This window comes from Falco cherrug, chromosome 11 (genome assembly GCF_023634085.1).
Source record: "Falco cherrug isolate bFalChe1 chromosome 11, bFalChe1.pri, whole genome shotgun sequence".
Classification (NCBI taxonomy): domain Eukaryota; kingdom Metazoa; phylum Chordata; class Aves; order Falconiformes; family Falconidae; genus Falco; species Falco cherrug.
Genome location: NC_073707.1, coordinates 23,114,904 through 23,140,327, shown reverse-complemented (window position 1 = coordinate 23,140,327; position 25,424 = coordinate 23,114,904). Strand labels below are relative to the sequence as shown.

Sequence of the window (25,424 nt, the reverse complement as noted above, 5' to 3'; positions counted from 1 at the left end):
CTTTCTGCTGTAATCGTTTACCTGCTTCATTTGGTGCTTTTCTCACAGACAGTACAGAAGTGTTGCTTCTCACATGGGCAATGTATTTATTGGCTTTTGTCCTGAACCACAGGAGCAAGCTGAGGCCTGGCCCAGGGCCCTGTCGCTGAAGTAGAGGGAACATCAGTATTTACCAATGAGGCTGAGATAACTGTATCTTTGACGCATTCTACAAGCGGTTGATGATAATGGGAATTTTCAGGAACTGGATCCTGCTTTAGAGTTTATAGTGTGATATCCCAGAGAAGGCTTCAACCTGTGAGGAGCAGAATAAAACTGGGATTGGGACAGAGGCTTTCCTTAAAGAGATACTACCTAAGGTAGCACAGAGGTAACGCATCCCTTGGCAGAGGTTTAAGCCCAGCTAGCAGCTAAGCACCACGCAGCCTTTTGCTCACTTGCACCCCCCCACCCCCCTGCAGTGGGATGGAGGGGAGAGAATTAGAAGGGTAAAAGTGAGGAAACTCGCGGGTTGAGATAAAGACAGTTTGATAGGTAAAGCAAAAGCCGCCCGTGCAAGCCAAGCAAACCAAATTCCATTGTGACTTCCCATTGGCAGCCATCTCCAGGAGCGCAGGGCTCCATTACATGTAACTGTTACTTGGGAAGACAAACGCCATCACTCCGACCGTTCCCCCCTTCCTTCTTCCCCCAGCTTTATATACTGAACATGACATCATATGATCTGGAATATGCCTTTGGTCAGTTGGGGTCCGCTGTCCTGGCTGTGTCCCCTCCCAACTTCTGGTGCACCCCCTGCCTGTTCGCTGCCAGGGCGGTGTGAGAGGCAGAAGAGGCCTTGGTGCTGTGTAAGCGCTGCTCACAGCAGTAACTAAATCATCCCTGTATTATCAAGGGCACATTTTTTTTTCAGCACAAATCCAAAATACAGCCCCATCCCAGCTGCTATGAAGGAAATCAACTCTACCCCAGCCGGAACCTTCTTAGTATATAGCTAAAGGCTGTGGCCCAAGACCAACAGGTGTGCAGCTTGGGAGAGATTTGCCTGGGATAATTGCTTTGTTGTATTATCCTCTGGAATTTCAATTGCATCAGTTTGCTTTTCTGTCCAAATGCAGTGAGTCCTGATTCATTACCGTAAGTTTAGAGACTCTTGGAGAGAATGCGTTCCTGCTCATCTATCCGATGAGTGGAAACGTTGCACTTGCTTGGGACTTCAATCAAAATGCAGGTAGGAATCTTCTAAAATTACCCTGTGGAGTTAATGTGCGGTTAGAACGGTGTAATTAAGTCCAGAGTCAGGCCCTGAAGCCGTGCTAGCTTGAACACCTGAGGAGATGTCACCATTACCTGTGGTAAAGGTCAGGATCAGATCCTGAGGTTGCTGGGGCTGTGGTCTGCATATGACCCCTAGATGAAAACCGGAGGGAGAGCAAGCAGTCTTAGATTGCTGGAAACAAAGTTTGAGAAAGCACAACTGCTTCAAAAGGCAAATGGTACGAGTGAGTGAGGGTACAGAAGGAAAGGATAAATGCAGGAAATTTGATTTATAAAAGGAGGATGCGGAGAGAAAATGTGGCAGGACAGAAAGTTTCTCTTAGAAGAGGACTGGGCAAAGACAAAATTACTTCTTGAAGATGCTTCAAAAGAATGTGCCGAGAAGATGCAGGGTGGCTGCAATGCCGTCATCAAAGAGCTTGCCTGAATGCTGCCTTATTATATTTTTACTGCAACTGTAGTGTGTGTTTTACTATATATGAGCAATCGTACAAAGGTTTTCCTTATGGTCCCAGCTTCAGGTTGGTCTGGGATAATACTGTGATTTGTTTTACCCTTGGTTCAGCTGGTGGCAGCAGCTACGCGGTGCTGGGGCCACAGTTTCTGCCTCGAGTATGACGGTACAGTGGAAACTCAATTGGAGCTTGGTGCAGGTGCTGCTGTCGCTAGCATAAGGCTTGGGAGGCTTTTACAATGTACCACTATAGGCTTGTTAAACCCACAACCATGTAATAAATGTTCCTGTGTCATCCCCAAGACATGCCTTGCAGACACATCAGGCAGCTGAGGTAGGCAAAGCGTAACGGTGAAAATAACTTACACGAGTGTCACTGTATGGGGCAGAGAGATTTCCCATACGCCGCTCCTGGGCTGCGTTGAGTTCAAATCGCAGTTGCTTCCAGCACGCCTCCTTCCTTCCAGTGGACTGTCTCCTGCCACTGCCGTGCAGAGGAACAAGTGGCTGTATAAAGATGATAATTTTGTGGTTTCTGTCCTTTCCCCTTTAGGAAGGCAGCAGTGTGGATGGTGTGTGATTGATCGCCTCGAGGGCTGGGGAGGAGTGAAGCAGGTTATGTCTGAGCTGGGATCTGGAGGCAGTTGGGGGTGAGTGTTGGCAGCTACAGGCAGCAAGGTGCGAGGGGAGAGATTGAAAAACAGGGCTGCGGGGGGTGCTGGGAGAGGGAGGCTGTTAGGGTTAGCCTGTGAGCTCGGTGTGAGGAGCATGACCAGGAGCAGGATGGAGGCAGCCAAAAGGGGTACCAGTGGGGTGGGGGTGCACACACCGGCCCTGCCGGGAGCCGCGAGGTGCAGGGCTTGGGGTAGTTTGTCTTGGAGCTGGGGGGTGGGGAGGCGAAAACGAAGCCTTCGGGATGTGTGGAGGAGGCAGAGCGGGCTGTGAGGGCGGGGGGCACTGTGCCCGTGCGCAGCGCAGGGACACCGGGGGTCGGCGTGGCAGGGGCCGGAGGGGGGTGACGGTGGACTAGGGGGGTGCGAGGAGCGCGGGGAAGCTCCGTGCGTGATGTGTGTGCGTGTGCGCCCACGTTCTGAGCTGCCCCGTGAGCCCGGGGGGGTCCCTGAGGGGCGCGGGTGGATGCAGCCGCCGGCGTGCGGGGCTGCACGGGGGGTGCGCGCTGGGGGGGCTCCTGCGCACGCGTCGGCGGGAGCGCGCACGGCCTGCGCGGGGGCGCGCAGAGGTGAGCGGCAGCAGCGCACCGGGCGCAGCACAGCGCGGGGCGAGCGGGACCCCGGTGCGCTTGCTGCGGGGCAGGGCCCTCCGCCGCCCCCGCCGGGCCCGGGCGTCCCCCGCTGCGCGCGCAGCCGGCGGGCGGGGCGGGGGGGCGGGGCTGCCCTCGAGCGCCCCTCGGCGGCCCGCGCGGCGCCCCCTGGCGGCCGTGCCCGCGGCTGGCTGTTCCGGGCCCGGGCCCTGCGCTCCCTCGGCCGGTGCCTTCCCCCCCCCCCCCCCCCCCCGCACCCCCCCCCCCCCCCCCGCCCCGGTCGCTCCGGCCGCCGGGGCCTCCCTCCTCCCCGCCCGCCCATGGATTTCACATAGCAGCCGCCGCCTCCGCCGCCGCCGCCTCCTCCGCCGCTCTATGGCGGCTCCGGCTCCGCGGCCGCCCGGCCTGTGCTGCTGCCGCAAGGGCTCCGCGGCCGGGCCGGAGGCGCCGCCGGCCCCGCCGCCGCCTCCCGAGCCGCCGCCGGACGTGGCGTCGGCCTCCAGCTCGCAGCTCTTCAGCCTCCGCCACCTGCACCTGGGGCTGGAGCTGCGGCCCGAGGCGCGGGCGCTGGCGGGCTGCCTGGTGCTGGAGCTCTGCGCCCTGCGGCCGCAGCCCCGCGCCCTGGTGCTGGACGTCCACCCGGCCCTGCACGTCCTCTCGGCCGCCTACCGCCGCGCCGCGGCCGGGGAAGCGCCCTGCTCCTTCGCCTTCTCGCCCGCCGAGGCCGCCCCGGCGCCGCTGCCCCTGCCGCCCTGCCCGCCGCCGCCGCCGCCGCCGCCGCCCTGCGCGCCGCCCTGCGCCGCCAGCCCGCCCTGCACCGCCACCTTCCTCTCGGCGCCCTGCATCGCCGCCGGCCCGCTGCCCGCCGCCGCCCCCCCGGGGGAGCCGCCCGCCAGCCCCCCGCCCGCCGCCGAGCCGCCGCCGCCGCTGCCCCTCTTCGCCCAGCCGCCGTGCGCCGCCTGCCCGCTCGGCTTCAGGGTGGACCCCTTCACTGACTACGGCTCGTCCCTCACCGTCTCCCTGCCCGCCGCCCTCCAGCCGCACCAGCCCTTCCAGATCATCGTCCGCTACACCACGGCCGACGGCCCCGCCGTGAGTACCGCGGGGGGGGGGGGGGGGGGAGACCGGCCGCCGCGTCCCGGGGCGGGGGCGGTGCGCTCCCCCCTTCCTCACGCCTTTCCTGCGGCTGCCCGTCGGGGCACCGCCGCGGCAGCGGCACGGCCGGTGTCTCGCCGCCATCCCCCGCCTTCAACGGCCCCGTCCCCCCGCGTCCAGCAGCGGCACCTGCCCGTGCCGGGTCCAGCCCGCCGCCCGCCCCGTCCCACGCCGCGCTCCGCGGGATGCTCGGACCGTCCTGCCTCCCCCCCCCCCCCGCCCCCCCGAGGCTGCTCGTCCCCGGTCCCGGTCGCCAGTTGCAAGTTTTGCGTCCTGTAAGGGCGTTGCAGCAGTTGTTGGCGACGAGCGTGCAAATTAGCAGGCTCCTGCCTCGGCTGAATTCTGCGGGACGAGTTGTGTAATCTGCAAATACAGGAGTTTCCCTCGGGGGTTTGCCAGGTGCTTACAAAATCAGGCCCGACGTACCTAGGCTGATGGTTCAACAAGCCGCGCTCAGCTCTGAGAAGAGCAGAGGGAGATTCCACCTATACCTACAAGTTACCTGCTGGAAAAAAGAACCCAAATGGAAAAAAAAATGGCCCCAAACGCCCCTTTCCCTGTGGCCGTCAGAGGCGCTTCCCTGCCCACTGTGTGGATTAGCCTTCCTCAGTAGTGACATACTTCGTAAATTCTGTCACTTTGTTTTAAACCCCTGGTATCTAGAAGCACTTTGTTTTCCTAGCCTTTAGGTGCTGTCTGGCAGAGCTTGTGTTTTTAAGAAGTTGAGTCACTGAAAACACTAAGTTCTTCTTGTTCCTTGATAGTCTGTTCAGGTTGGGAATTAAACTAATTGTGATTTTCATCGTGTGGTTCCTGAATCTATTTGTAAAAGGAATGCTTTTTTGAGAGTCTTGCAGATTTGATGCTTCTGTCTTGCTTGGTGGAATTGGCTCTCAGCCTGCTGGTTTGGTATTGTTGCGATGGTCAAAACCAGTAAATGTGTGGATCTGTTTAACTATTACAACGTATTTAAGGAGAGTGGGAATTGAACGTAACAGGTCCGTGCGAAACAACCCAACAGCAAGTAGATACGAGGCCGTTCCCTTATGAAAGTGTTGAAGTGTTGCTGAATCGAATGAGTTCGCTGGACATTTTTCTGTCATATTTTAAAGCTACATTGAAGTCCCCAAAAGTAGCTTCCGCCTCAGAATGATCTGGATAGTCTTAATATATTGGCTTATAGTGAGTTCCACATGAACATTTTTGTTGACAGAGGTTCCCTTTTATTGTACGGTGACCTTTTAACATGCTGGTCCTTCCCTAAAAGTGCATAAATGAGGTGAAATTCCGGCATTTTTAAAATCCAGATCCACTTGTAAGTGATGATACGGTTCCTTTTCACCTCTGGAACTCTTGGTGTACAATACTTTGCTGTAGTTCTTCTGCACTGAAGACGTACATGGGAGATGTCTTTCAGGGCCGTGGTGTATTCAGAAGATTCTCCCCCCCCCCCGCCCCCCCAAGATTTCATGAAGAAACCTGTTTCTTTTTAAAGCTAATTTGGTGTTGCTGTGCGCTCTATAACCATTCTCAGTCTGGCTGAGCCATACCTCCCAAAGTACATGATAACATACTTTTCTCCTCGTGAGCAAATTGTTTTATTTTAGGCTGGCCTGTGCTTTCTCCTGGGTTTTGCCAGCCTTGTTGCCAAAGGGGCAGACTGTCCTGTCTATAGAGCAATGATCTCAGATGTAACAGAATACCCATCTGAGTCTTGGCTTTAGAAATGATCTGAAAACCACTGGAAGGTGCAGGGCACTGACTGGGGTGATGTTCACCTCGTCCCACCTTGCATCAACACGCCGCCTCCTTGGCCCCGCACACAATCCAGCGCAAATGTCATGTATTTGAGGATGCGGATTAGGGCATTTTTTCCATTCCGTCTGTTGTTTGTCTTGCTTCCCTTGGATCAGATGTGAACTAGCTATTCTTCGTCCTGTCTTTTGAAGTCTTTATTGTACCTTTAACGGCGTGTACTGCTTCAGTTGAAATGAAGCTACAAAGAGTAGTGTCTTGTCAAGATTATTGATGGTTATGGTGTCAGGGGCATGCATTGCCCTTTTCAAGTGATACTGAAAAGTAGAAGCAGGCGTGCTCACTGACATAAATTATCGTACCATGTTTCCTCGAACACTATTGTAGATTTTGGCTGGCAAAATATTTGTCCTCAAGTAGCACCTGTTCTAACCCTTCATGTGCAGCGCGCTGAACTATTTTTTTGGGATCCAAAGTTATTTCATGCTATTGTAGTGCTATCTGTCATTGCTGTTTTTCAGCCTAGCGTTGCATTTTAATAGGGATGAGTAACCTGTATGTGTATAAGGGTGAACTGGTTTATACTCATATCTAGTGCATTTTCTCACAGTCCCTTTTCTCTGTGTAAGTGAAGCAACTTCGCAGTGTTAGACCTCTCTCTTCTAAAAGTTCTGTTTTCTTTGGCCTTTCTCTGAATATAATCTTTTTAGATCGCTGTTTATTTTCTATGGTACCCTTAGCATACTTGTGGGACCTATAGAACAGTAAATTCATGTTACAGTGCAGCATTCATGTGTTGGCAGTAAGATCAGCAGCGGAGATAGTAGTCTGTTTAAAATTGGAAACCTGTTGCCTTGATATACTTGGTTTGAGCCATCTGGATATGTTACTTGACTGTCCCATTATTTCTTGCGTGGAGGAAGGAGCCAAGATCTTTGGTTGTTTGATGGACATTGAGAGACAGCTGAGAGATTAAATCTGCCTTCACAGAGCATTCCAGCTCCCTGTGCTGTCAGGAAACCATATGCTCGGTACATCACCAGTTTGCATCAGTAGCCGGATTGTCATAAACATTGTGTCTATCTCATGGTGTGGGCTGAAGGCACACACTGATCAGGTGTGTCAGTGACAGTTGTCCTGATCTTCCTCCCAATCACTTCTTTTCCCTCGCCCTTTACTTCTTAGTCCTACAAATCTTTCATAAGAATTTTTTTTTATTATTATTCCCGCCTGCCTGCCACTTCCCCCACCTCTCTGAGAGAAAAATCTACATCTGTCTCTTGCCCACTGTGTCACACCTCAGATTTGGCAGTATGCGTGTTAACGCTAGTGCTGTTTTCTTTCCATGACAACCTTAAATGCAAACCCTGCTCTGTGTTCTGGTATAAAAAAAAATGATAGTGTTTCCTCATCTTCAGGATTTAGCAAAAAGGACAGCCCTTTTCGCAGTGCTGGAAACTTCGCCGTTGTTCTGCTAGATTTGTCCTGGTTCCTCAGTCCTCCCAGAGTGACTTGCTGTCCAGGTGTGCCTTGTTCCTGTCACATCCTCCGTATCTCACACGTGCGGTTTACTTTGTCATCAGATGGAGCAGCTTGTTGTTTATCTAGAACAGAAGCTGTGGTGTTGCAGCCCTTCCTGGGAGCTTCGTCAATAATGCAGGTAGAAACATGGAGAGATTTAAAATTGAAAGAGGCTTAGCTAATTGCCTTTGTCATTTGCCGGATTTGGGTAAAAGATTATAATCTAAGTCAATAAAAATGATATTCTTGGCAGGTGCCTTACAAAATGTGAGCTTATTTGTAGTATGGGGCAGGGGGAGACCTGGACTGCCCAAAGCCTCTGTTCAGCAGAGGAGCTAAGCAGCACATTTTCCCTTTTTTTTTTTTTTTTTTTTTTTTTCACTTGAAATGCATCATAGAACAGCTTTCATGTGGGAAACCGCTCTCTTGTATACATGAAAAACTAGATAAAAATAACGAGCATGGTGATGACATCATGTGTATTTCCAAAGGGGAGCACAGGAGGGATTTGGACGTAGAGTAGGTGATACGGCCCCGCATGCTGTTCTGTCCCTGTGTGCTGCTCCACCCCTGCCCCCTGAAGTACCCTGCTCCTTGTGCTCCTTTCTGGGATGCTGCTTATTCTCATTTTCCCTAGTCCATAGCCCTGCCTCTGTCCGACAGCATAGCCTGATCTATTTATATTACACATCTATTTATATTGTTTCAGGATAACTTTCATCATTGTTCCAAGTGCATCTGGAAAGAGAGACGGAGGCTTGCCATGTAGCTGTAGACATTAGGAAACAGGGGAAAAAAATACTTCATCCTCTGCAAATGTTTTCCCTCTCGGCCTGTGGGGCTGGTGCTTCATTTAACTTCAAATGTCAAATAAAGGGAGACTGGTTGAAAAGAAATTGTCCTTAATTTGTGGAGTTTCTTGTAAGTGAGAATCAGCTTCTCGGTTCCTCTTTGCTTCCTGCTTATGTTTTCTTCCTGCACTGGTCAGGGAGAGCTTCCCCTTATCTCTCTGCCCTAAAGACGTGTCTGCCAGCCCTTTTTCCTTCCTACTGGAGTGTTGCAACTTAGGTCTGGTGGTGTCTTATCTCTCTGTTTTCTTTGTTAGCCTTTTCTGTCTCAAAAAGCAAAGGCAACAGAACCTTTTGAAGGTGAGTCTCTTCAGCAAGGCCAGTGATAGAGATTGTAAGTCAGACTTCTTGCGATGCGAGTGCAGAGCTGTTGATGAGAAGAGCGTTTTTAAAAGTTGGCAGTGGGGCAGAGCTTTAAAAACTTAGTATCTGAGCCTCCTTCCTGGGTCATTAGAAAGCTACTACCCTGGTTTAAAACATAGCGCTTGCATTTTTATGTGAATGTGTGTTCTGGGTGGAAGCTATTAAGTTTCAAACTGTGGATTTTAATGAGACATGTGTCCCCAGATGCCTTCTGGAATAGTGGTCTCCGGTTCCACAATGTCACATAACGCAGGGATGATGTTCATTGCCATGAAATGCAGGTATCCATGGAGTGGAAATCTGTAGCTATGTGGTGCACCTCTGCTGTGACCTAGGGATTTGGCCAGTGATGTGCTGAAATGCAGCACATGGATTTGAATAGTCGCGTAGCCTTAGCCCTCATGGTGTAAGTGAGGCAAGGTTCATCAGAAGTCATGCTTTAAGCATGTTGCTGGCCCAACAGGCTTGAAACAGAAGAGGGTAATCTTAAAACAAATCTCAAGACAAGAATGCTGCTCTGAGATTAATTTTACTTCTAGATAAAAGTGTTTTTTTTTTTTTATTTTGTGATGCCTCCCACCTAAAAAAAAAAACCAAACCATTTGCCAGTGGAAGTGTGAACCTCTATATGAATAACTGAAAGCTGCTGACAGTGTTTCCTTTCCTTACCTTTCACTGATCCCCAGGGGTGCTGCTGAAGTGGATGATTTGGGAGAGGAGCACACTGCCATCTGAGGGAAAGGGTCTAAAGACAAGGGAAGAAGATAACAAAGAGTAACCTTGTAGGATGGAGGGTGAGAGAGAAAACTTTGACTTCCAGGACACAGAGAGATTAACTGGGAGACAGAATTGTAGTATGTTGTTAAAACGAGAGCAGACATAGTACCCAGGGTTCTCTTCTGTATTTTATTGCTTTCTCTTGAGGACCAGAGCTGAACTAGTATCTGCACTAGCTGCTGTTCCCTGAATTCAGATTTATTGGTTGCTTTGATCTAAGAATTCGGTAGACTCAGAAGTTTTATTCATTGTGCTTGACTGTTCTGAAGACTTCCAGTGGTTTTGACTTTATTGCAAGTTTCACAATATTTGATTTTTTTTTTTTTTCGAAAAAAGTTCAGCTTCAGAGGTCTAGGATTACAAGAAAACCCTCATTTAAAATTGTTCCTACGCTTCAAAGTTGAAGGCAGGAAGCATGTGAAAGCATAAACGTTACATTTGAAAGAGAAAACCCAAAAAGGCAAATAACTGCACTTTCTCATTTTATTCTTAATCTGTTCTAATTATTTTCTGAGGGTTTGACTCATGATTTATTTGCTGGTTGATAGTGAAAATTAACATGCTCAGTGGTGTTTGTTGTTGTTGGGGTTTTTTTTGTGACCACCCAGAACCTCCTTATCTGCCCTCTAAAAAGAGGCCTCCAGTGTCACTGACCAGATGTTTCTTACATATACTGACTTTTTTGCATAGTGTCAAAATGTTTGATGCTTCAGCCAGCAGGGCAGTGTCAGGGTCAGAGATAATGTTGTGTACACTGTTCAGCCTCAGGGTTTTTTTTGTTTGTGAGTTTGGGGTGGTGTGTTGTTTTTTTTGGTTTTTTTCCCCTCCAGCTTGCTTTTACCTGACCTCTACTACTCCTGTTCATGTTGAATGAAAAACATGAAGATACTCAGATTACTCCCTCCGAGAAAAACTTTGTGCGGATATTTGTTAGGGACTTGGTATCAACCAGCAAATAGATACAACAGAAATAGCGAGTGGCTGGAAGACACTGTGTTCTGTGGCACCACTTGGTGTCCAGACAGTAAGAAATTACTCCGAGTAGTCATGGCAAATAAACAGGAGCAGAAAGATGTATTGTTAGAAATGGAAATGTGCCCTGTGCCAGGTATTCATCTGGGAGGCCAAACAGCTGGGGTGTTTCTTCTCTTCCACAATCCTCGTGATTTCAAGTTTTGTTTTTTGGTGGTTCATCCTAGTGCTTTTGTCCCTTTCCCTCACCTCTTCTTCACGTCACGTTTCAACAGATCTGGTGGCTGGATCCAGAACTGACGTATGGCAACGCCAAGCCATTTGTCTTCACGCAGGGCCACTCGGTGTGTAACCGGTCTTTCTTCCCCTGCTTTGACACACCAGCAGTGAAATGCACCTACTCGGCTACTGTCAAGGTAAGTGACCGAATGGCTGTAAATGGTTCGTGGAACACTTAGTGCTGTTAACTTCTGAAAGCATTGAGTATGTGTGTATGGTATAAAATATTAATTGTGACATTAAGTGTTACAAAAAATACTGGATTTATTAGGTCCTGTTGTGGTTCTTGGGCCAGAATCCTGGGTACTGCCACAAAGGTCTGTTGCCTGTCACCCTTGGGTCTCGCCTTCCCCATACTTAACGCTGAAAAAGTAACTGTGAAATGGGCGATATGAAAGAGAGAATTTGACTGGTCACTTCCAGAAGTGGTTATTGATGATAACGTACAACTGTATTTTATCAGTTCTTGAAAGAAAAACCCCAAAGTTTTATGAAAGCAGCATCAAATAATGTTGCGTTTTGCGTAGATGACATAATTTGATATGTGGGCCCTTCTGGGGCAGCTGGCATAAAAGCCCATGCAATACAGGAGGAGTAACATTTTTGGTTGGTGCGTTTTCATGGGCTTGGTAGTTTGTGGTATAAACACCTCACAGAAATCTTACATTTTGTGTTATCTAAATTATTGTTTTTAATGTACATACTCAGCCGTAGATGAAAAAAAGCAGAGGTCTGTGGTGTAGTCATTTAGCTGTGCGCCTTTAGTGAGTTGATATGCGTGATGTTGGTCTTCCAGGCTCCAGCAGGCATACAGGTGTTGATGAGTGCCACCCAAAGTACCTACTTAGAAGAGGAAGGTGTATACCAATTTTACATGGAATATCCAGTTCCTGCCTACCTAGTGGCCCTGGTGGCAGGAGACCTTATACATGCAGACATAGGTCCAAGGTGAGATTTGCAGTGAGCTGATTCTGCTTTTTGTGACTCTGTACAGTGCTTCATGTTGTAAGTAGTAAATACGTGGGGCCATTGAAAAGGGAACAGTTGGGACCATGAGCTATGAGTGTTCAGAGAATTTGAGGTTTAGCTGGGGGTAAAGAAATACATGGCACTGCCACGCAAAGATATTTTCCTCTTTCATAAATATTTCTCATTGTATCCCCTGTAGTCATTACAGTTACTTGTCTCATTGCCTTATTTAAGGGATCTTTGATTATTTCTTGCCATGTATCTAGCCTAAAGAAGGCTCAAATCTGCTGTGAGACCTCTTAGCGCTATTCCCATATGTGGCAGTGTGATGAGAAGTCAGGCTGTTTTTCCCAAGAGATAATTCAGTTTGCTGAAGTATCACCTGATGTTTTCTGTTGTCTGACAGGAGCAGAGTGTGGGCAGAGCCTTGCCTGCTGCCAACAGCCATCAGCAAGCTTTCTGGCATTGTTGAGCGCTGGTTGACTGCTGCAGAGAGTCTGTATGGCCCATATATATGGGGAAGGTGAGTTTAATAAGTCTCCCAGCAATGTATAATGGGAACAAATAAAACAATCTTGAGAAATTATCATGCTTTCTCCCTGCGCTAGCAATAGCAGGGCAAATGAGCCTCTCAACTGGCAGCACTGTAGTAGTTGGAAGCAAACTTGGGAGTTTCGTCTCTGCAAGTGACAAAGAGGACTGTGGAGGCGTGGTGGTGTTTTGCCTGGTATGATGGGCAGAACTGAAGGCTTATGAACAGTGGATCTTCCCTGACAAGTGAAGCTTTTTCATACTGTAGTGTTTTGTGCTGCAAGTCCAGCACTGGGCCAGACACCATTTAAAATGTATGGCCATTTTACTTACTTATTTTTACATATGGTACTTGACACGGGATATTTATTGTGGTATGCCTGAGGATGCTGAAAACCTGACTCTGTACTGAGTCATTGCGAGTCTTAGTCCCTAGAAACATTAATAGTTTCTGAAGTTAAGCTTGACTATTTTTTAAAAGATAGTGTTTTTTAAAGAATGCTTTCATTCTTTGGATGGGAGAAAATGTTTACAAAGGCTTCCTATATTTCTTTTCTAAAGGTAAGCAGGAAGAACGTGGTATTGTTAACTTACAAAGTGTTGCTTGAAATAATCTGAGAACATAGCCCAGTGTGTCGGTGCTGATTGTTGATGGAGAAATTTAGAAAACAAAACAAATAGTATTATTACGTTCTGAAGCAGACAGAGTTATTTTGCTGACACTGCAGGTACACCAAATCAATTAATTCATTCAAATAGCTTCTCAGCCTCTCTTTCCTGGGAGCCTCTGGGTATCGACACTGTATATGTCTTAGTGTATGTAGTGTAAACTTAGTGGTTCTGGCTCTCAGATATACAGCTCGTGATGAGTTTTGCCTGTGTGAAGAAAGCATGATGCTTCTGGGAAGTACTGGATCTGCTGCACATGAAAAGAGTGTCTAGTCTTTATGTCCAAACGTAAGCAGGTCCTTGGCCAACATAATAAACTCTGTGGTGCCCTGATCAGAAGAATTAGACACCACCAGTCTAGAAAGTTTGTTCCTGAAGTCACAAAAAAGACTCAGAAGAGCCTTCCCTAAAGGAAAGGAAGAAGTTACTATGTTTCTTTTGAAATAGCTGTAATTCACCTGTCTCCTTTCTCCTCTCTTCTTTCTTCTCTCTCCCTAATACTAGATATGACATTGTTTTTCTTCCTCCATCCTTCCCTATTGTTGCTATGGAAAACCCATGCCTGACCTTCATCATCTCTTCCATTCTGGAGAGCGATGAGTTCTTGATCATTGATGTCATTCATGAAGTTGCCCACAGCTGGTTTGGAAACGCAGTCACCAATGCTACGTGGGAGGAGATGTGGCTGAGCGAGGGGCTAGCCACGTATGCACAGCGCCGGATCACCACAGAGACCTATGGTATAGATGCAGAAACGTTTCTCCTTATGCTGTGTCTAACCAATAATTGAGAGTTGGCTGCAGAGTATTTGCCTTCGGAGCTCAGGTCTGTAGGGAGCTGATCTTTTTTTGTTTTGGCAACACACACGGCCCCAAACTGTGTATTTGAACACCTTAGATGCTTGAGTCTGACGTTGTCTTGGGTTTGGGTGGAATCAATACCTGACACAGTAATAGGGGCTCTGAGTGAGGTGTGCTAGCGCAGTGTTGTGTGGACGTTTGTAGGAACTTTGGAACTACTGTGGGTACCAGGCAAGTGTTCGTATGTGTCAGAGCAAGGTGAGCAGAGGATGCTTCAGAGAGAGATGTAAGAAATCTTATCATGGTTACATTGTGAAGTAACTATCTTCTGAACAAGTGTCTTTCTAATCCTGATCAGTTAGTAGCTACCTACTGTTGGAAAGAATGATGGCAATAGCACTTAGAGGACATCCCCCCCCGCCCCCCCCCCCCCCCCCCCCCCCCCGTCGCTGTCTGTCTGCTTGAGGCTTCCTGTAGAATCGTACAGCCCTGCCTTTGCTCATACTCGTGAATTTCACAGGTCAGTTGTATGGTACTGTCTTTAGAATATAAGTAGTAAATAATTCCTATTGCTTTTCAGTTTAATTGGATTTTTATTTAAGTGAATAATGGGAGCATACACTTTAGTTTGTCTGTTCTTAAAAGCCTGTAGCATGTGTATTCTCATATGTTCAGAGTAAACAATCTTGGAAAAACTTCTGGAAATCTTGTCAGTGAGAGTGTTTAGAAGGATGCCTTTACCTATTCATGTGTATTGGTTTTGGAGATGGGCTGATGATAATGAAGTTTAGGAAAAGAAGTGCTCTGAGCATATATGGAGATGTTACAATTTATGTTATGTATCTTTGAAAGCTCTTTTATGTTGAGTAATTCGCAGTGTTAGAACTGTTCTTCTAAGTCACTTTATTCGTATCATTGCAATGATACGAATAGGTCAGAAAATATTGACCTGTTCTCTATCTCATCTTAGTGTGTCCCTCTGACATAGGACAAGATCCTTGCTGATTTTGGTCTATTACCTTGAAACACATGCTTGTTTCAAGAAGCAGTTGTTTAAGAAACTAAGAAATGCCTTTCCCTGTGCCATTTTTAGTAAGCTCTTTTGCATTCTGTTTTGTTCCTGAGACAAACCTCTGACCTAAATCTTGCCATATCTGACATAATTTCTGGAGTATCTTCTACTGTTAGTAAAAAAGCATTTTCGTAATGACACTGTCTACAGAAATTGGGAGTCCACTGACTACCACACCTGTTGGATCTTGCTTAATCCTCCTCCCTGTAGCTTGAAGTAATTGCCCTTAACACTAGCTGTCCTGGTTCCCTGTGATGCACATCTGCCCCTTTCTCTGCCAGTACAGGTTCTCTATCTTCAAAATATATTCCGGTTCTTAATTCTCATTTTGCTTATATCAGATTCCTGTGTACATGTATCAAGTCTCTGACACTGTATCTATGTAACAAGTCCTATCATTGAAGACTTAGCAAAGAAAGCTAAAGTATTAATAGTGCTGGATGTTAAGTCTCTCTGAATCTGAAAATCCATTTTCCACAGCTTTTTACATCTGCAAGGTCATAGGAAAGATCTCTTGACTTGCCTGTATGTAATACAGCTAGTTTGGCTTGAAAGCATGGAATGCTCTACACTGCAGTTAGGTAGAAGAGAAAGAGTAGCTTGCGCAGCTGCAGCTGTATAAGAAGTCCTAGTGAGCAGAAGGTGGAAACTGCATGATACAATATGCCTAGGATGCGAGATAAGGCTTGAAAAAAGATCCATAAGATCTGTAATATACCAACTAAATCTTTTCTGTTTTCACCCAAGAGCTGACGTTCACTTAGTAATATCCTTGGCACTGAATGTGGAATCACGTGTCTCCTATTCTACTGGTGATACTGACTTTTTTGTAGCACTTCATTGCTCCTTGAAAGTTACCTGTACAATACTTATTTCAGTGCTGCTCTACTTATTATGCAAGAACTGATAAGATGATGTCAAAGGATGTAAACTTTAGCATAGTTTTCATGCTGCTTTGTTTTTCAGTTCAGCCTGTTGCACAATCAGAGTGAGTAAATGCACTGGTTTAGGTTCTGACTGTCCATTACAATTTGCAAGGATATTTTGCACTCGTTTCTTTGCCACGACATTACTGTGATTCTATCTTGCTATTGTGCCTTTTATGCCTTCAGTAGCTTTTATTTTGTATCTGTGCAGTTCTGCACAGGTTTTGCTAGTCATTTTCCCATAAATAATACGTTTCTTTCTGGGGTAGGAGCTGCCTTCACATGTTTGGAGACTGCATTCCGCCTTGATGCTCTCCACAGACAGATGAAGCTCCTTGGAGAAGACAACCCGGTCAGCAAGCTTCAGGTTAAACTGGAGCCAGGTATTGCTTTTTGTTGAAGCTTCTGTATGCAATATTTCTGTATATCCATGCTGGAATATACACCAAAAAGACTAATTTTTACATACCATTTATAAAAGGAAGAAAAAAGAAATAGTGGTTTGTAAACCAGTCTAAAAGTAAATAAGGAAACTTGCCTTGAAGTTTTCTTCAAAGTTGGCTAACTCATCTTTATAAATATTGTTCTGTTTAAGAACAGGACACACTGAGTAGAAAGTGTGAAAAACTGCCTTGAAAGCTGTGTGGTTTTGAGCTTCTGAATATGTAAAATAAAGTAGTTTATAATTAAAATATTTGGAAACATCATATAAAATACTGCGCTATTAAATGTTCCTCTTATGTGTTCATGTAAGAACTACACATGTATGCATAAGCATACGGATAAACATACATACTGGCTCTCCTGTCGAACGAGCTATGCAGAGGCTGTTTGGTTATCCCCTGAGCCAGATGCATGTCTGCACTCCAGTACCATCATGTATCTTCTTCATTGATAGTTCTCTAGTTCTATGGTCACCATTGAGATGTGAAGCAGTCTTCAAATCTAGATGATATTTAAAACAATCTAAAATGCAAGTGGAGATGGTATTGGATCCAAATGGAATGGAAAAGCATGTGTTGGAAGTCTCAGAGAAGGAGCAAGTAGTGATTACTTTATATGGATATCTTCAAGAATGTATGGTATGGTGTTTCCAGTTTGGCACTGGGAAAAAAAAAGAATTTCTCAAATTCTAGGTGTGTTTTCAGTGACTTTTAATTTGAAGTGACTTGTTCCATTGGGAATTAATACTTAGCTTACAATGATTGATTTTTTTTTCCTTTTTTTTTCCCCAGCCTGTGTATTTGGACTGCTTCCATTTAATTTATTGCAGTAAAATAAATGCATTGACAACAGGCTTGTTTTTTTTAAAGTCACTACATCTCAACTCGGTGATCTCTGAGAGGTCTGTAAAGTTGGGAGAGTTGGAAATTACTGTCTCATTAGAGTGTCTTATAACGTTGTTGTCTTCTTTCAGGTGTAAATCCTAGTAATTTAATGAACCTTTTCACTTATGAGAAAGGCTACTGCTTTGTTTACTACCTGTCCCAGCTCTGTGGTGACCCAAGACACTTTGACTCCTTCCTAAGAGTGAGTTTGAATAAGCACGTGTTTCTCTTCAGATCTAGAGCTGCTATTTGGGGTTTTGCCACTGTGGCTAATTGATAGGAGTAAAGTTGAATACAAGTGTGTCTGAGGTGGAAGAATGGCAGAACCTGGCTGTCAACCTAGATGATTCTACGAGATTTCTCTTAAGTGACTGTGCTCCTGCTCTTCTTTCATCTCAGAATCTGAGCTTACGGAGGTACCAAATACAGAGTAGCAGCGTATTTTTGTTACCTCTTGTTCTGTGCTCCAGATAATTAGAAAGCTGGTCCAGTGTAGTTTCTCTGTGACTTCGCTCATTACTAAAAGGTATTAGCTTGTGGGTTTTTAGCCAGGGTGGCAGAGGGCATGGTTTCCTATATTGAGGCAGGTTTGGTGCCTTGGAGCACATTTGAAAAACCTATAGAAAATTATGTCAGCTATTATTGACTTGTTTTTGAAAAGTGACAACATCTCGTTGCTTTTTCTTTTTGCTTGCATGTATGTTTCTCATCTCTTCTTCCCATTCACCCCCCATTCCATTTTTCCTTTATCTTTAGTTCTGTAAGTATGACTAGCCCATGACCTATGAGTGACTAATACAGTGGCCAGCTGTGTTCTGACTTTTCAGTAGTATTAAGTGCAAGGAAATTTTCCTGCCCTTGACAGGTTAATGTATCTGTATCAGAATAAAACCTGGCACTCAGCTGTCAATGTATTTGCAGCTGCTGAATTTTATTCTTGTTATGGTGCTTTCCTCATTCGGGGAGAGGAGGGATAATATTTTTCTTGATTTTTTTTTTTTTTTTAAAAGCTTTCCAAATACTTGTTCTCACCTGTGTCTCTATTATTTTTTTGTTAATTGTATGCAGCAGTTCTACATCAAAAGGAAGCTGTCTGTCTTTTAACCATAATTTATCCTTTTTACTGTTTCAGGCCTACATTGAGAAGTACAAGTTTACCAGCGTTGTGGCTCAAGATCTTCTGGATTCTTTCCTGAATTTTTTTCCAGAGCTGAAAGAGCAATGTGTTGAGAGCAAAGCAGGTAGGAAATTTACTTACTTAACTGTCAACACTGTAGCAACTCTGGATGATGTAGTTTTTGCTTGGCTTGGAGAGTGCATAAGAAAATGCTAAGGCAAACAAAACCCTTTAGCAATAGCCAGATGTTCATGATAGAAGTGGTTGTGGTGATTTATTGTTACTGCCTCCATGTTGGGAAATGAGAACATCCTATATTGCTGACAATTTTGGCATTAATTAGCTGAGTGGCTCTCAGTTAACTTTCTCATTAACTCGTCTTTCACGCTGCAGGCAGAATTAATCGGTGCATGTGAGTTTTACACATGCTCAAATGTATGGAAAAGGTGAACGCACTTTGAAATTTCATCTATTTTAATTACAGAAAACTTGCTTTGAGAACTGTGACTTTTCCCAAGGTCCTATCCATGAATATAAAATCTCTTCCATAATGTTTCACTCTCCCTTAGTGAATTTAATCCCTATTTATAGCCGTTGGTGGATTTCTGAAAGGTCTGTAATCTACTAGGTGCTTATTAGCCCACTTGCTTAAAGAAATAAGACTAATGTTATCCTGCCATTGTCCATCCTTGCAAGTAATTATGGAACCCGTCGGTCAGTTTAAGCCAGAGCGGTGGTGGAGTACAGCTGACTTCTTAGAGGCTCTGTGGAAACTGCCTGTGGAGAGATGCAGATGAGTGAACCGACTGTGGGAAAAGCTGCAGCATGAGCTCAGCAGTTGTACGTTTTATGTGGCCCACTGGATGGCTGATGAGTTAACCACAGTACATGCTAACTTTTGCATGGCTAATATTCAGGGGATGCAGGAGAGTGGAGTTCTAGGGTAGAGATGGTGTGGAACAGGAAGAATTGCCAAGGGTTAGGAAAGGGTCAAAGGGAAGAGCTCTGCTGGAAACCAGGCGCTGCTACCTCTGCCTTATGGAGAAAGTTTGTTTTGGTTTTAGTTACTGATTGTATAAACAAATTTAAAATTTCTTGATTTTGCTGGTGGGTAGGAAGAGTTTAGTCAGTCCTCTCACCTCCTTTTTTTATGAAGCAGTTTTCCCCATATTTTTCAGTCTTCCTCAAAATTCTGAGAAAGAGAAATGCATGCACAACAAATTCTTACTTTAGAACGTAGTTTGGTCATGGTTACTTGTTAGCCTGGCTGTCTTAAGAGCACATGTGTTTCTTGTACTTCCTCCCTGTAATGTTGAACTCTAGAAAACTCATGGTTAAATTTGGAGAGGTGTTGCTGGCACTCTTCCAGGTGTAGTGTAGGCTAGCCTGATGGGACTGCTGAGGCTGTTACATTACTGTAACTATAGGTTGGTCTGATTTGCTATTGTTAGAAACTGTCTTAACTGTGCTAGAAGCAGTCCTGATACCTTGAGGCAGCCAGGCCACCTGCAGAGACTCCTCCTCAACATTTCTGGTGCTCCTCGTTCCAGGACTGGAGTTTGAACGTTGGCTCAATGCTACAGGACCTCCGTTAGCTGAGCCAGACTTATCTCAGGGATCCAGTTTGACCAGACCAGTGGAGACGCTCTTCAAACTCTGGACCACAGAGCCTCTGGACTCTGCTGCTGCTGCCAGCAGTGTTGACCTCACTAAATGGAGAACGTTCCAAACCGTGCTTTTCTTGGACAGATTGCTGGATGGGTCACCACTGCCGCATGGTGAGTACTCTTACCAGGACATAGAAAAGTATTCTTGCAATAATTAGTTGAATTCTAATGAACTCTACCTGTCATTGACTTTATCATCCACAGAAAGTCAGATTGTGTGGGGCTTTGAGCAACCCGATCTAGTGAAAGGTGTCCGTGCCTTTGGCAGGGGGTTTGAACTTAGGTGATCTTCAAAACTCCTTTCTATCCCCAACCATTCTATGATTCTGTGATTTTACAATTCATTATTCTCTGATGACCCTCAAACTTGACGAAATAGGTCATAGTTCTTTCTCTTTCTATGTGCTTTCTTCAGAGGTGATAAAAAAGCTTTCGGAATGTTACTCCTCTCAGCTGGACTCCATGAATGCAGAAATCCGTATCCGCTGGTTGCAGATTGTAGTCCGAAATGACTATTATCCAGACCTTTACAAAGTCCGTCGCTTCTTGGAAAACCAGGTACTAACTGGATTAAAATCACTGCACCTCTCAGTGCATGAGCCATGTGCATGAGACATGCGACGTGAAAGACCTTGGAACTTCTGCTTCCTGGCCAAGTGTAGACCAGGTGTGTTGCGAAGGGGCTGAGCATGGCTCACCTGCTGCCGGGTGGGGAGGAATGGGCAGATGTAATTTGAAATGCCGACAGATAAATCTCTGCTTTTCTAGCCTAACTCGATACCCTTGTCCCAGCTCTGCCCGGTGCATTTTTTGTGTTGCTTTGTAGCAGCCCTGGCTTTTCCAGACCAGAAATTTTCACACTACTAAGTCATGTGTGTGTTTGAATATCTACGCTTCAACCAAGGCTAGCACTCATTGAATTCCTTTCAGTACTTTTTATTGTGCAGGAGCAAAAGGTTAATGCACGTGCTTACTGCGGCCTTTTAAAATAGCTCTGTTGTTTGTGGAGGTAGCTCAGTCTTATAGAACCATTTTTTTTTTTTTATTATCATTCATAAAAATCTTTGCACTAAACTTATTTAGAGTAGACTTGGCTGTCTTTTGAAGAAATGCGTTGCTTGTCTCCAGTCTGAAATCATTCAGAGCTGTTGGAGTGTAGCTGTAGGAGAGCTGAACCTCTTGACTTTTATCGAAATGGTATTATCCAGTTTTTCTTCTTTTGCAGATGTCTCGGATGTACACAATTCCACTTTATGAGGACCTTTGCACTGGCACCCTCAAGTCTTTTGCCTTAGAAATTTTCTACCAGACCCAAAACCAGCTGCATCCCAATTTGCGGAAAACCATCCAACAGATCTTATCACAGGGCCTGAATCCACTTCCTGCCATAGACACTACAGCAGTTACTACAGACACACCAGCCATGGTGCTTGAGGACAAAGTCTCAGAGGCCACAAATGGTGCCATTTCACTCAGGGATGTTAATGTGTCTGCTTAGATCACCAGTTCATGCCAGCCATGAAGCTTGAAAATGGGGACGGGAACATAGGGAAGATACCAAGTGTCACCTCAGCCCTGCAGCTGCAGTGTGTTGTTGTAACTGGATTTCTCTCCCAAAACACAAAGCAAATGTGCCTTCAAGTATCCAGCATGTGACACTGCCAGGTTTCAGAGATCTCCTTCAGATGTGGGATGGATATTTTGGTTCAGTTTATACTGGGCAGGGACTGCTGGGCAGTTGCCTCTCCACGGAAAGTGGGTAGTTCCCTTTCCTGGGGCTCTTCAGGATGGTTTCTCCCAAGTTTGTTGGTTGGTGGCTTGTTTTTTTTCTTTTTTTTTCTTTTCTTTTTTTATCTCTTTTTTTTCTTTTTTTCTTTTTTTTGTGTCTGAGGCCACTAAGGCATGTCCTACTCGCTGTGTGTATGTTGCTGGGGAGTGTATATGTGTCAAGCTGTCATTATGCTGGTATTTGGGCTGAAGTTCTGCAAAGGAGAGACTCAGGAATTGTCAGTGGCAGCAAACACATTTTCATGTTATGCTCCTTATTGTGACAGAGGTATTGTGATTTGGGAGGTAGGGGACTAATACTTAAATAATTAAGAAACTAATTTTAAATAGCTCCTGTTCCCCCCTTCCCCCAGGTGGCTAAATAATAATAATAATGATAATAATGCTTTTTATATATATATATACACACACATTAAAATATATATATATAAAAGAACAGGGAAACCTTATGATGTATTTGAAATCCTTCTGTAGTTAACCCTACCCTCAGTTTTCCCTTTGCACTCAATGGGACAAGCAATAAAGAAATGTGTAGGCTTGAATTTTCAAAAAAAGTTAAATTCGGGTGCCCAAATGCCATCAATTCTGGTACTAGGTGGATACCTAAAATTTTTTAACTGTTTTGATGAGTCTAGCTGCAGCCTTCGTTAGTGTGTTTTGATGTGTAGCATGTGCATTCATCAGATGCACTGTCTCTTCTGTCCTTTCGGAAGAATTAACAGGACCTTTAATTTAATTTTTTTAAAGATCCCTAGCATTTGTTGGGCCTGTAAGACAACGATGGAAATAGCTATACTAAAATTTTACTGCCTTGAACATTTACCCTGAATAACAGTTGCCCTGCCATATGATAGTCTGAGGGAAGCACCCTCTTTCTTGATGTGAAACTTTTAAGCCCTGCTTTACCTGAGTCTGTTTTCTGACTTATGGTGGTGGTAAGATGCCATTTCATTTACACAGCATACTATTTCTCTTGATCACTGGCCAGGCAAGCAAGATGGGAAGATGCTCTCTTCTGTCTGTGCCGTTTGGTCTCAGGAAGCTGAGGGCAAAGCATCGTTGGGTATTACAGAGTACAGGTAATGATAGTTCTTAGACTCTGTGCCACATTCTTTTTAACATGAAGGTACCTGTGTGCCTCGCAGCGAGCTCCCATGAAGCATCTCTGAGCTGATATATCACCGGGATAGAGGGCTAGTTTGAACATAAGGTGAAACATTTGGAAGAAGCTCAGCTAAAGGAAATGTGGGAGAGAAACTGTTACGTACTTCAGGGCAAATTTTAGTCCTGCCAAGGGGATCTATATAGCACAGGAAGAGGGGAAATTCTGGAGATTTTATTTTTTTTTTTTTTTTTTTCACGAAAAGTATCTGTTTACACCCACGTATGGATGGGGACTTAGGTGCTGTTACTGGATCTGCATTTTCTGGCTTTAAATTAATTTGGACTTCACCGTAGCCTTAGCCTGGGCTGAACTAGGATAAAGCAATAATAAACTCAGGCCTCTGTAGTGCTTAATCAGTTTTCAAAATGGGCCATCGGCATTGTTGGGCTTCAGAACTCCAAGCCCTGCTCTTTGCTCCTTGAATGGGATTATCTTTTTCATTCTGTTTTGTTTGCCCAGAAAGGATGGAGAACTGATATTTTCTGTACAAATATCTTCCTTTTGTTTTTTGTTGCTCTATTGAAAGAGATTTGTGCAAGCTGACTTTCCACTTCCTGAGTTGCCGCTGTCGGTGCTGTGTCTCCTGGACCTCACTTCCAGCAGCGGCAGCCTGGCCAAGACTAGTAACCACTAGCATCTTCTAGAATCCCAGGCCTCTGGATTAACACATTCTATTTTGTGGGAGAATGTATGTGACCCTGGTGGGAGTTTTTAATTTACATGGATGCCTTATGATGATTGTCAAATTAAACTAAGCTTTGTGACAAGTTTAGCCTTTTGGGCAGTTTTTTGGCGTCTCTGCTATAGATGTGTGGAAGAGCTAACCTGGTGCATTGTCTTTGTTTTGTCCTTTTCTGGAATGCAGCATGGAGGGAGTATGGAAGCTGTTTAAAAGCTGCACAGCAAGAATTTGGAGAGGTAGCAAAAGCAAATAATGAAAATTAAATACTATTTATTGTTAACTACAACTGCCTGAAATACATCAGATCAGCTGCGTGTTTGCATATATGTGCATCGGAGCAGGGAAATGCTGGCTGAACCCAACAGTGTGTCCTGATTGAATGTGAGATCTCAGTGTTTCTGCTCTCGTGTCCGAGACCCCATCAGATGGCTATTTTCCTAAGACTTGTTTTCTGAAACACAGAAGCAGCATAAGATTTGTTGAAAGTATTCCATATATCCTTCTTCAGGTACTTTTGCTTCCCTCTGTGAGCAAGGAGTGCATTTTTATTTTGAAGAGACAAAAAACTGGCACAAGTTTGTGGAGATAAGCTTTCCTTTTGTTGACACAAAATAAATTAATGCTTCAGGCTACTTTCTGTCTTGATTTGTAGTAGACTTCACATTGACAGGCAAATTAGACCAAGATCAAATAGGAACTATTTATTTGCCTTATCTTTGGTACATTCATTTCTGATCTGTTAAAATAAGATTAGTACAGCAAATTGGTTTTATTTAAGCAGATGCCAAGAGATAGGGTTATCTTCTTTATTTTGAAAATGAAGGCTGTTACTTTATTTCATTGCAGCTTTTAGCAGGGCAACATGGGATCTAGAAATACCACTTGTGGAAAAGCTCTGAAGAGCCAAACTCTTTAATGAAATGGAATATTACTAACTTAATTTTTCAGCATTTCATAGCCATGTTGGTTAATACATTAAGTGTAATTCTTGTTATTATATTACTCTGTTAAGCTTGTACCAGTAATTTTGCTGTCATGATATATTGCAACATCCTAACAATGCACTCCATTAACCAAGAACAATTCTAGCAAGCATCCCAGACATTCTGATTTAACCAACATTTTCTCATGTTCTCACACTGCAGTGACATTGGCCATTGCCTTTTTCAGATAACACAGGAGCTTCTTACATCTGTACTAAGCACATGTACTGGACAATTCACTTAGGTCAAGTACACATCTTCAGTCCGTTTTCCCTGTTTGTGTTTGTCCAAAGATAAAACAACACAATAGTCAACACTGAAAATCATGTGACACTTGTTTTCACACTTTCTACTATAGATTGATAAAAGCTTAAAGTCATTGTGACCACAATATCAAGCTTTGTGTATAAAAGAAACTGCAGTAGAAATCACAGTTTGAGATTTATGAAGCCACTATTCTCCGAGACACAGAATTACTTTTCCGTTGGAAGGATGCAAATTAAATTACATTGAATTTGTTGCAGCCCCAGGTAAGTTGTTTTAGGTTTTGATTACATGCATTCCTAAATCTGCATACCTAATACCTAGTTTGGATTTGTCTAGTTTCAGCTTCCTGCTCTTGAAGCTACTGCTTTATTTACGAAACATAAGTGTTTGCTGTTACTAACCTCTTTCCCATGTAAGTAACTCTTAATTCTTAAAGAAAACAGATTGAGTTGTTTGGTCTCTTGCTGCAAGGTATGTCTTCCACACTTCATGTATTGCTTTAGCTCTAGGGTGCAGCACAATGTTTCAGCATCCTTTTAAAGTGGAAATTACACACTGTTTCTAAAAAAAATTACCTCAAACCCTCCTGTGTATTCTGTACCAACTTAAAAATAATTTTTTATTTATATTGTGCATTTAACCTGTGGTTTCAATAATTATAGTGGTAATTTGGGCACCAGTTGGAACATGTCTTACGTGGATATGGCAACCTTCTCTTCTATAGATAAGGGAGTGTAGAGAAAAGCTATTCCGTACACTGAAGGTGACTTTTCACTCTATATAGAGGGAGACTAGCT

At 44.9% G+C, this 25,424-nt stretch overlaps 1 protein-coding gene across 2 annotated transcripts; it reads left to right on the top strand.

Annotated features, from left to right (window-relative positions):
* Positions 1-3,279: 3,279 nt before the first annotated feature.
* RNPEPL1 (arginyl aminopeptidase like 1) lies at positions 3,280-23,462 on the top strand. Of its 2 annotated transcripts, none has more exons than XR_008734401.1 (11): positions 3,280-4,085; positions 10,660-10,800; positions 11,460-11,611; positions 12,039-12,155; positions 13,337-13,572; positions 15,900-16,013; positions 17,048-17,160; positions 18,091-18,199; positions 19,626-19,853; positions 20,158-20,409; positions 20,968-21,105. XR_008734401.1 is itself a non-coding variant. In XM_055723392.1 (11 exons), the coding sequence occupies exons 1-11, from the start codon at positions 3,369-3,371 to the stop codon at positions 21,238-21,240; spliced, it is 2,343 nt and encodes a 780-aa protein (XP_055579367.1). In that variant the 5' UTR covers positions 3,283-3,368; the 3' UTR covers positions 21,241-23,462. The 2 variants fall into 2 exon arrangements, 1 of the variants encoding a protein (XP_055579367.1); XM_055723392.1 differs by having other exon boundaries at positions 3,283-4,085; positions 20,158-20,300; positions 20,968-23,462.
* The last annotated feature ends 1,962 nt before the right edge of the window (positions 23,463-25,424 follow it).

Bases quoted from the DNA above. Each gene is read 5' to 3' on its own strand.
- RNPEPL1 (XM_055723392.1), top strand. From the start codon at position 3,369: ATGGCGGCTCCGGCTCCGCGGCCGCCCGGCCTGTGCTGCTGCCGCAAG. The intron at 11,612-12,038 runs GTGAGATTTGCA...GTTGTCTGACAG, and splicing joins CATGCAGACATAGGTCCAAG to GAGCAGAGTGTGGGCAGAGC. The intron at 13,573-15,899 runs GTATAGATGCAG...TTTCTGGGGTAG, and splicing joins GATCACCACAGAGACCTATG to GAGCTGCCTTCACATGTTTG.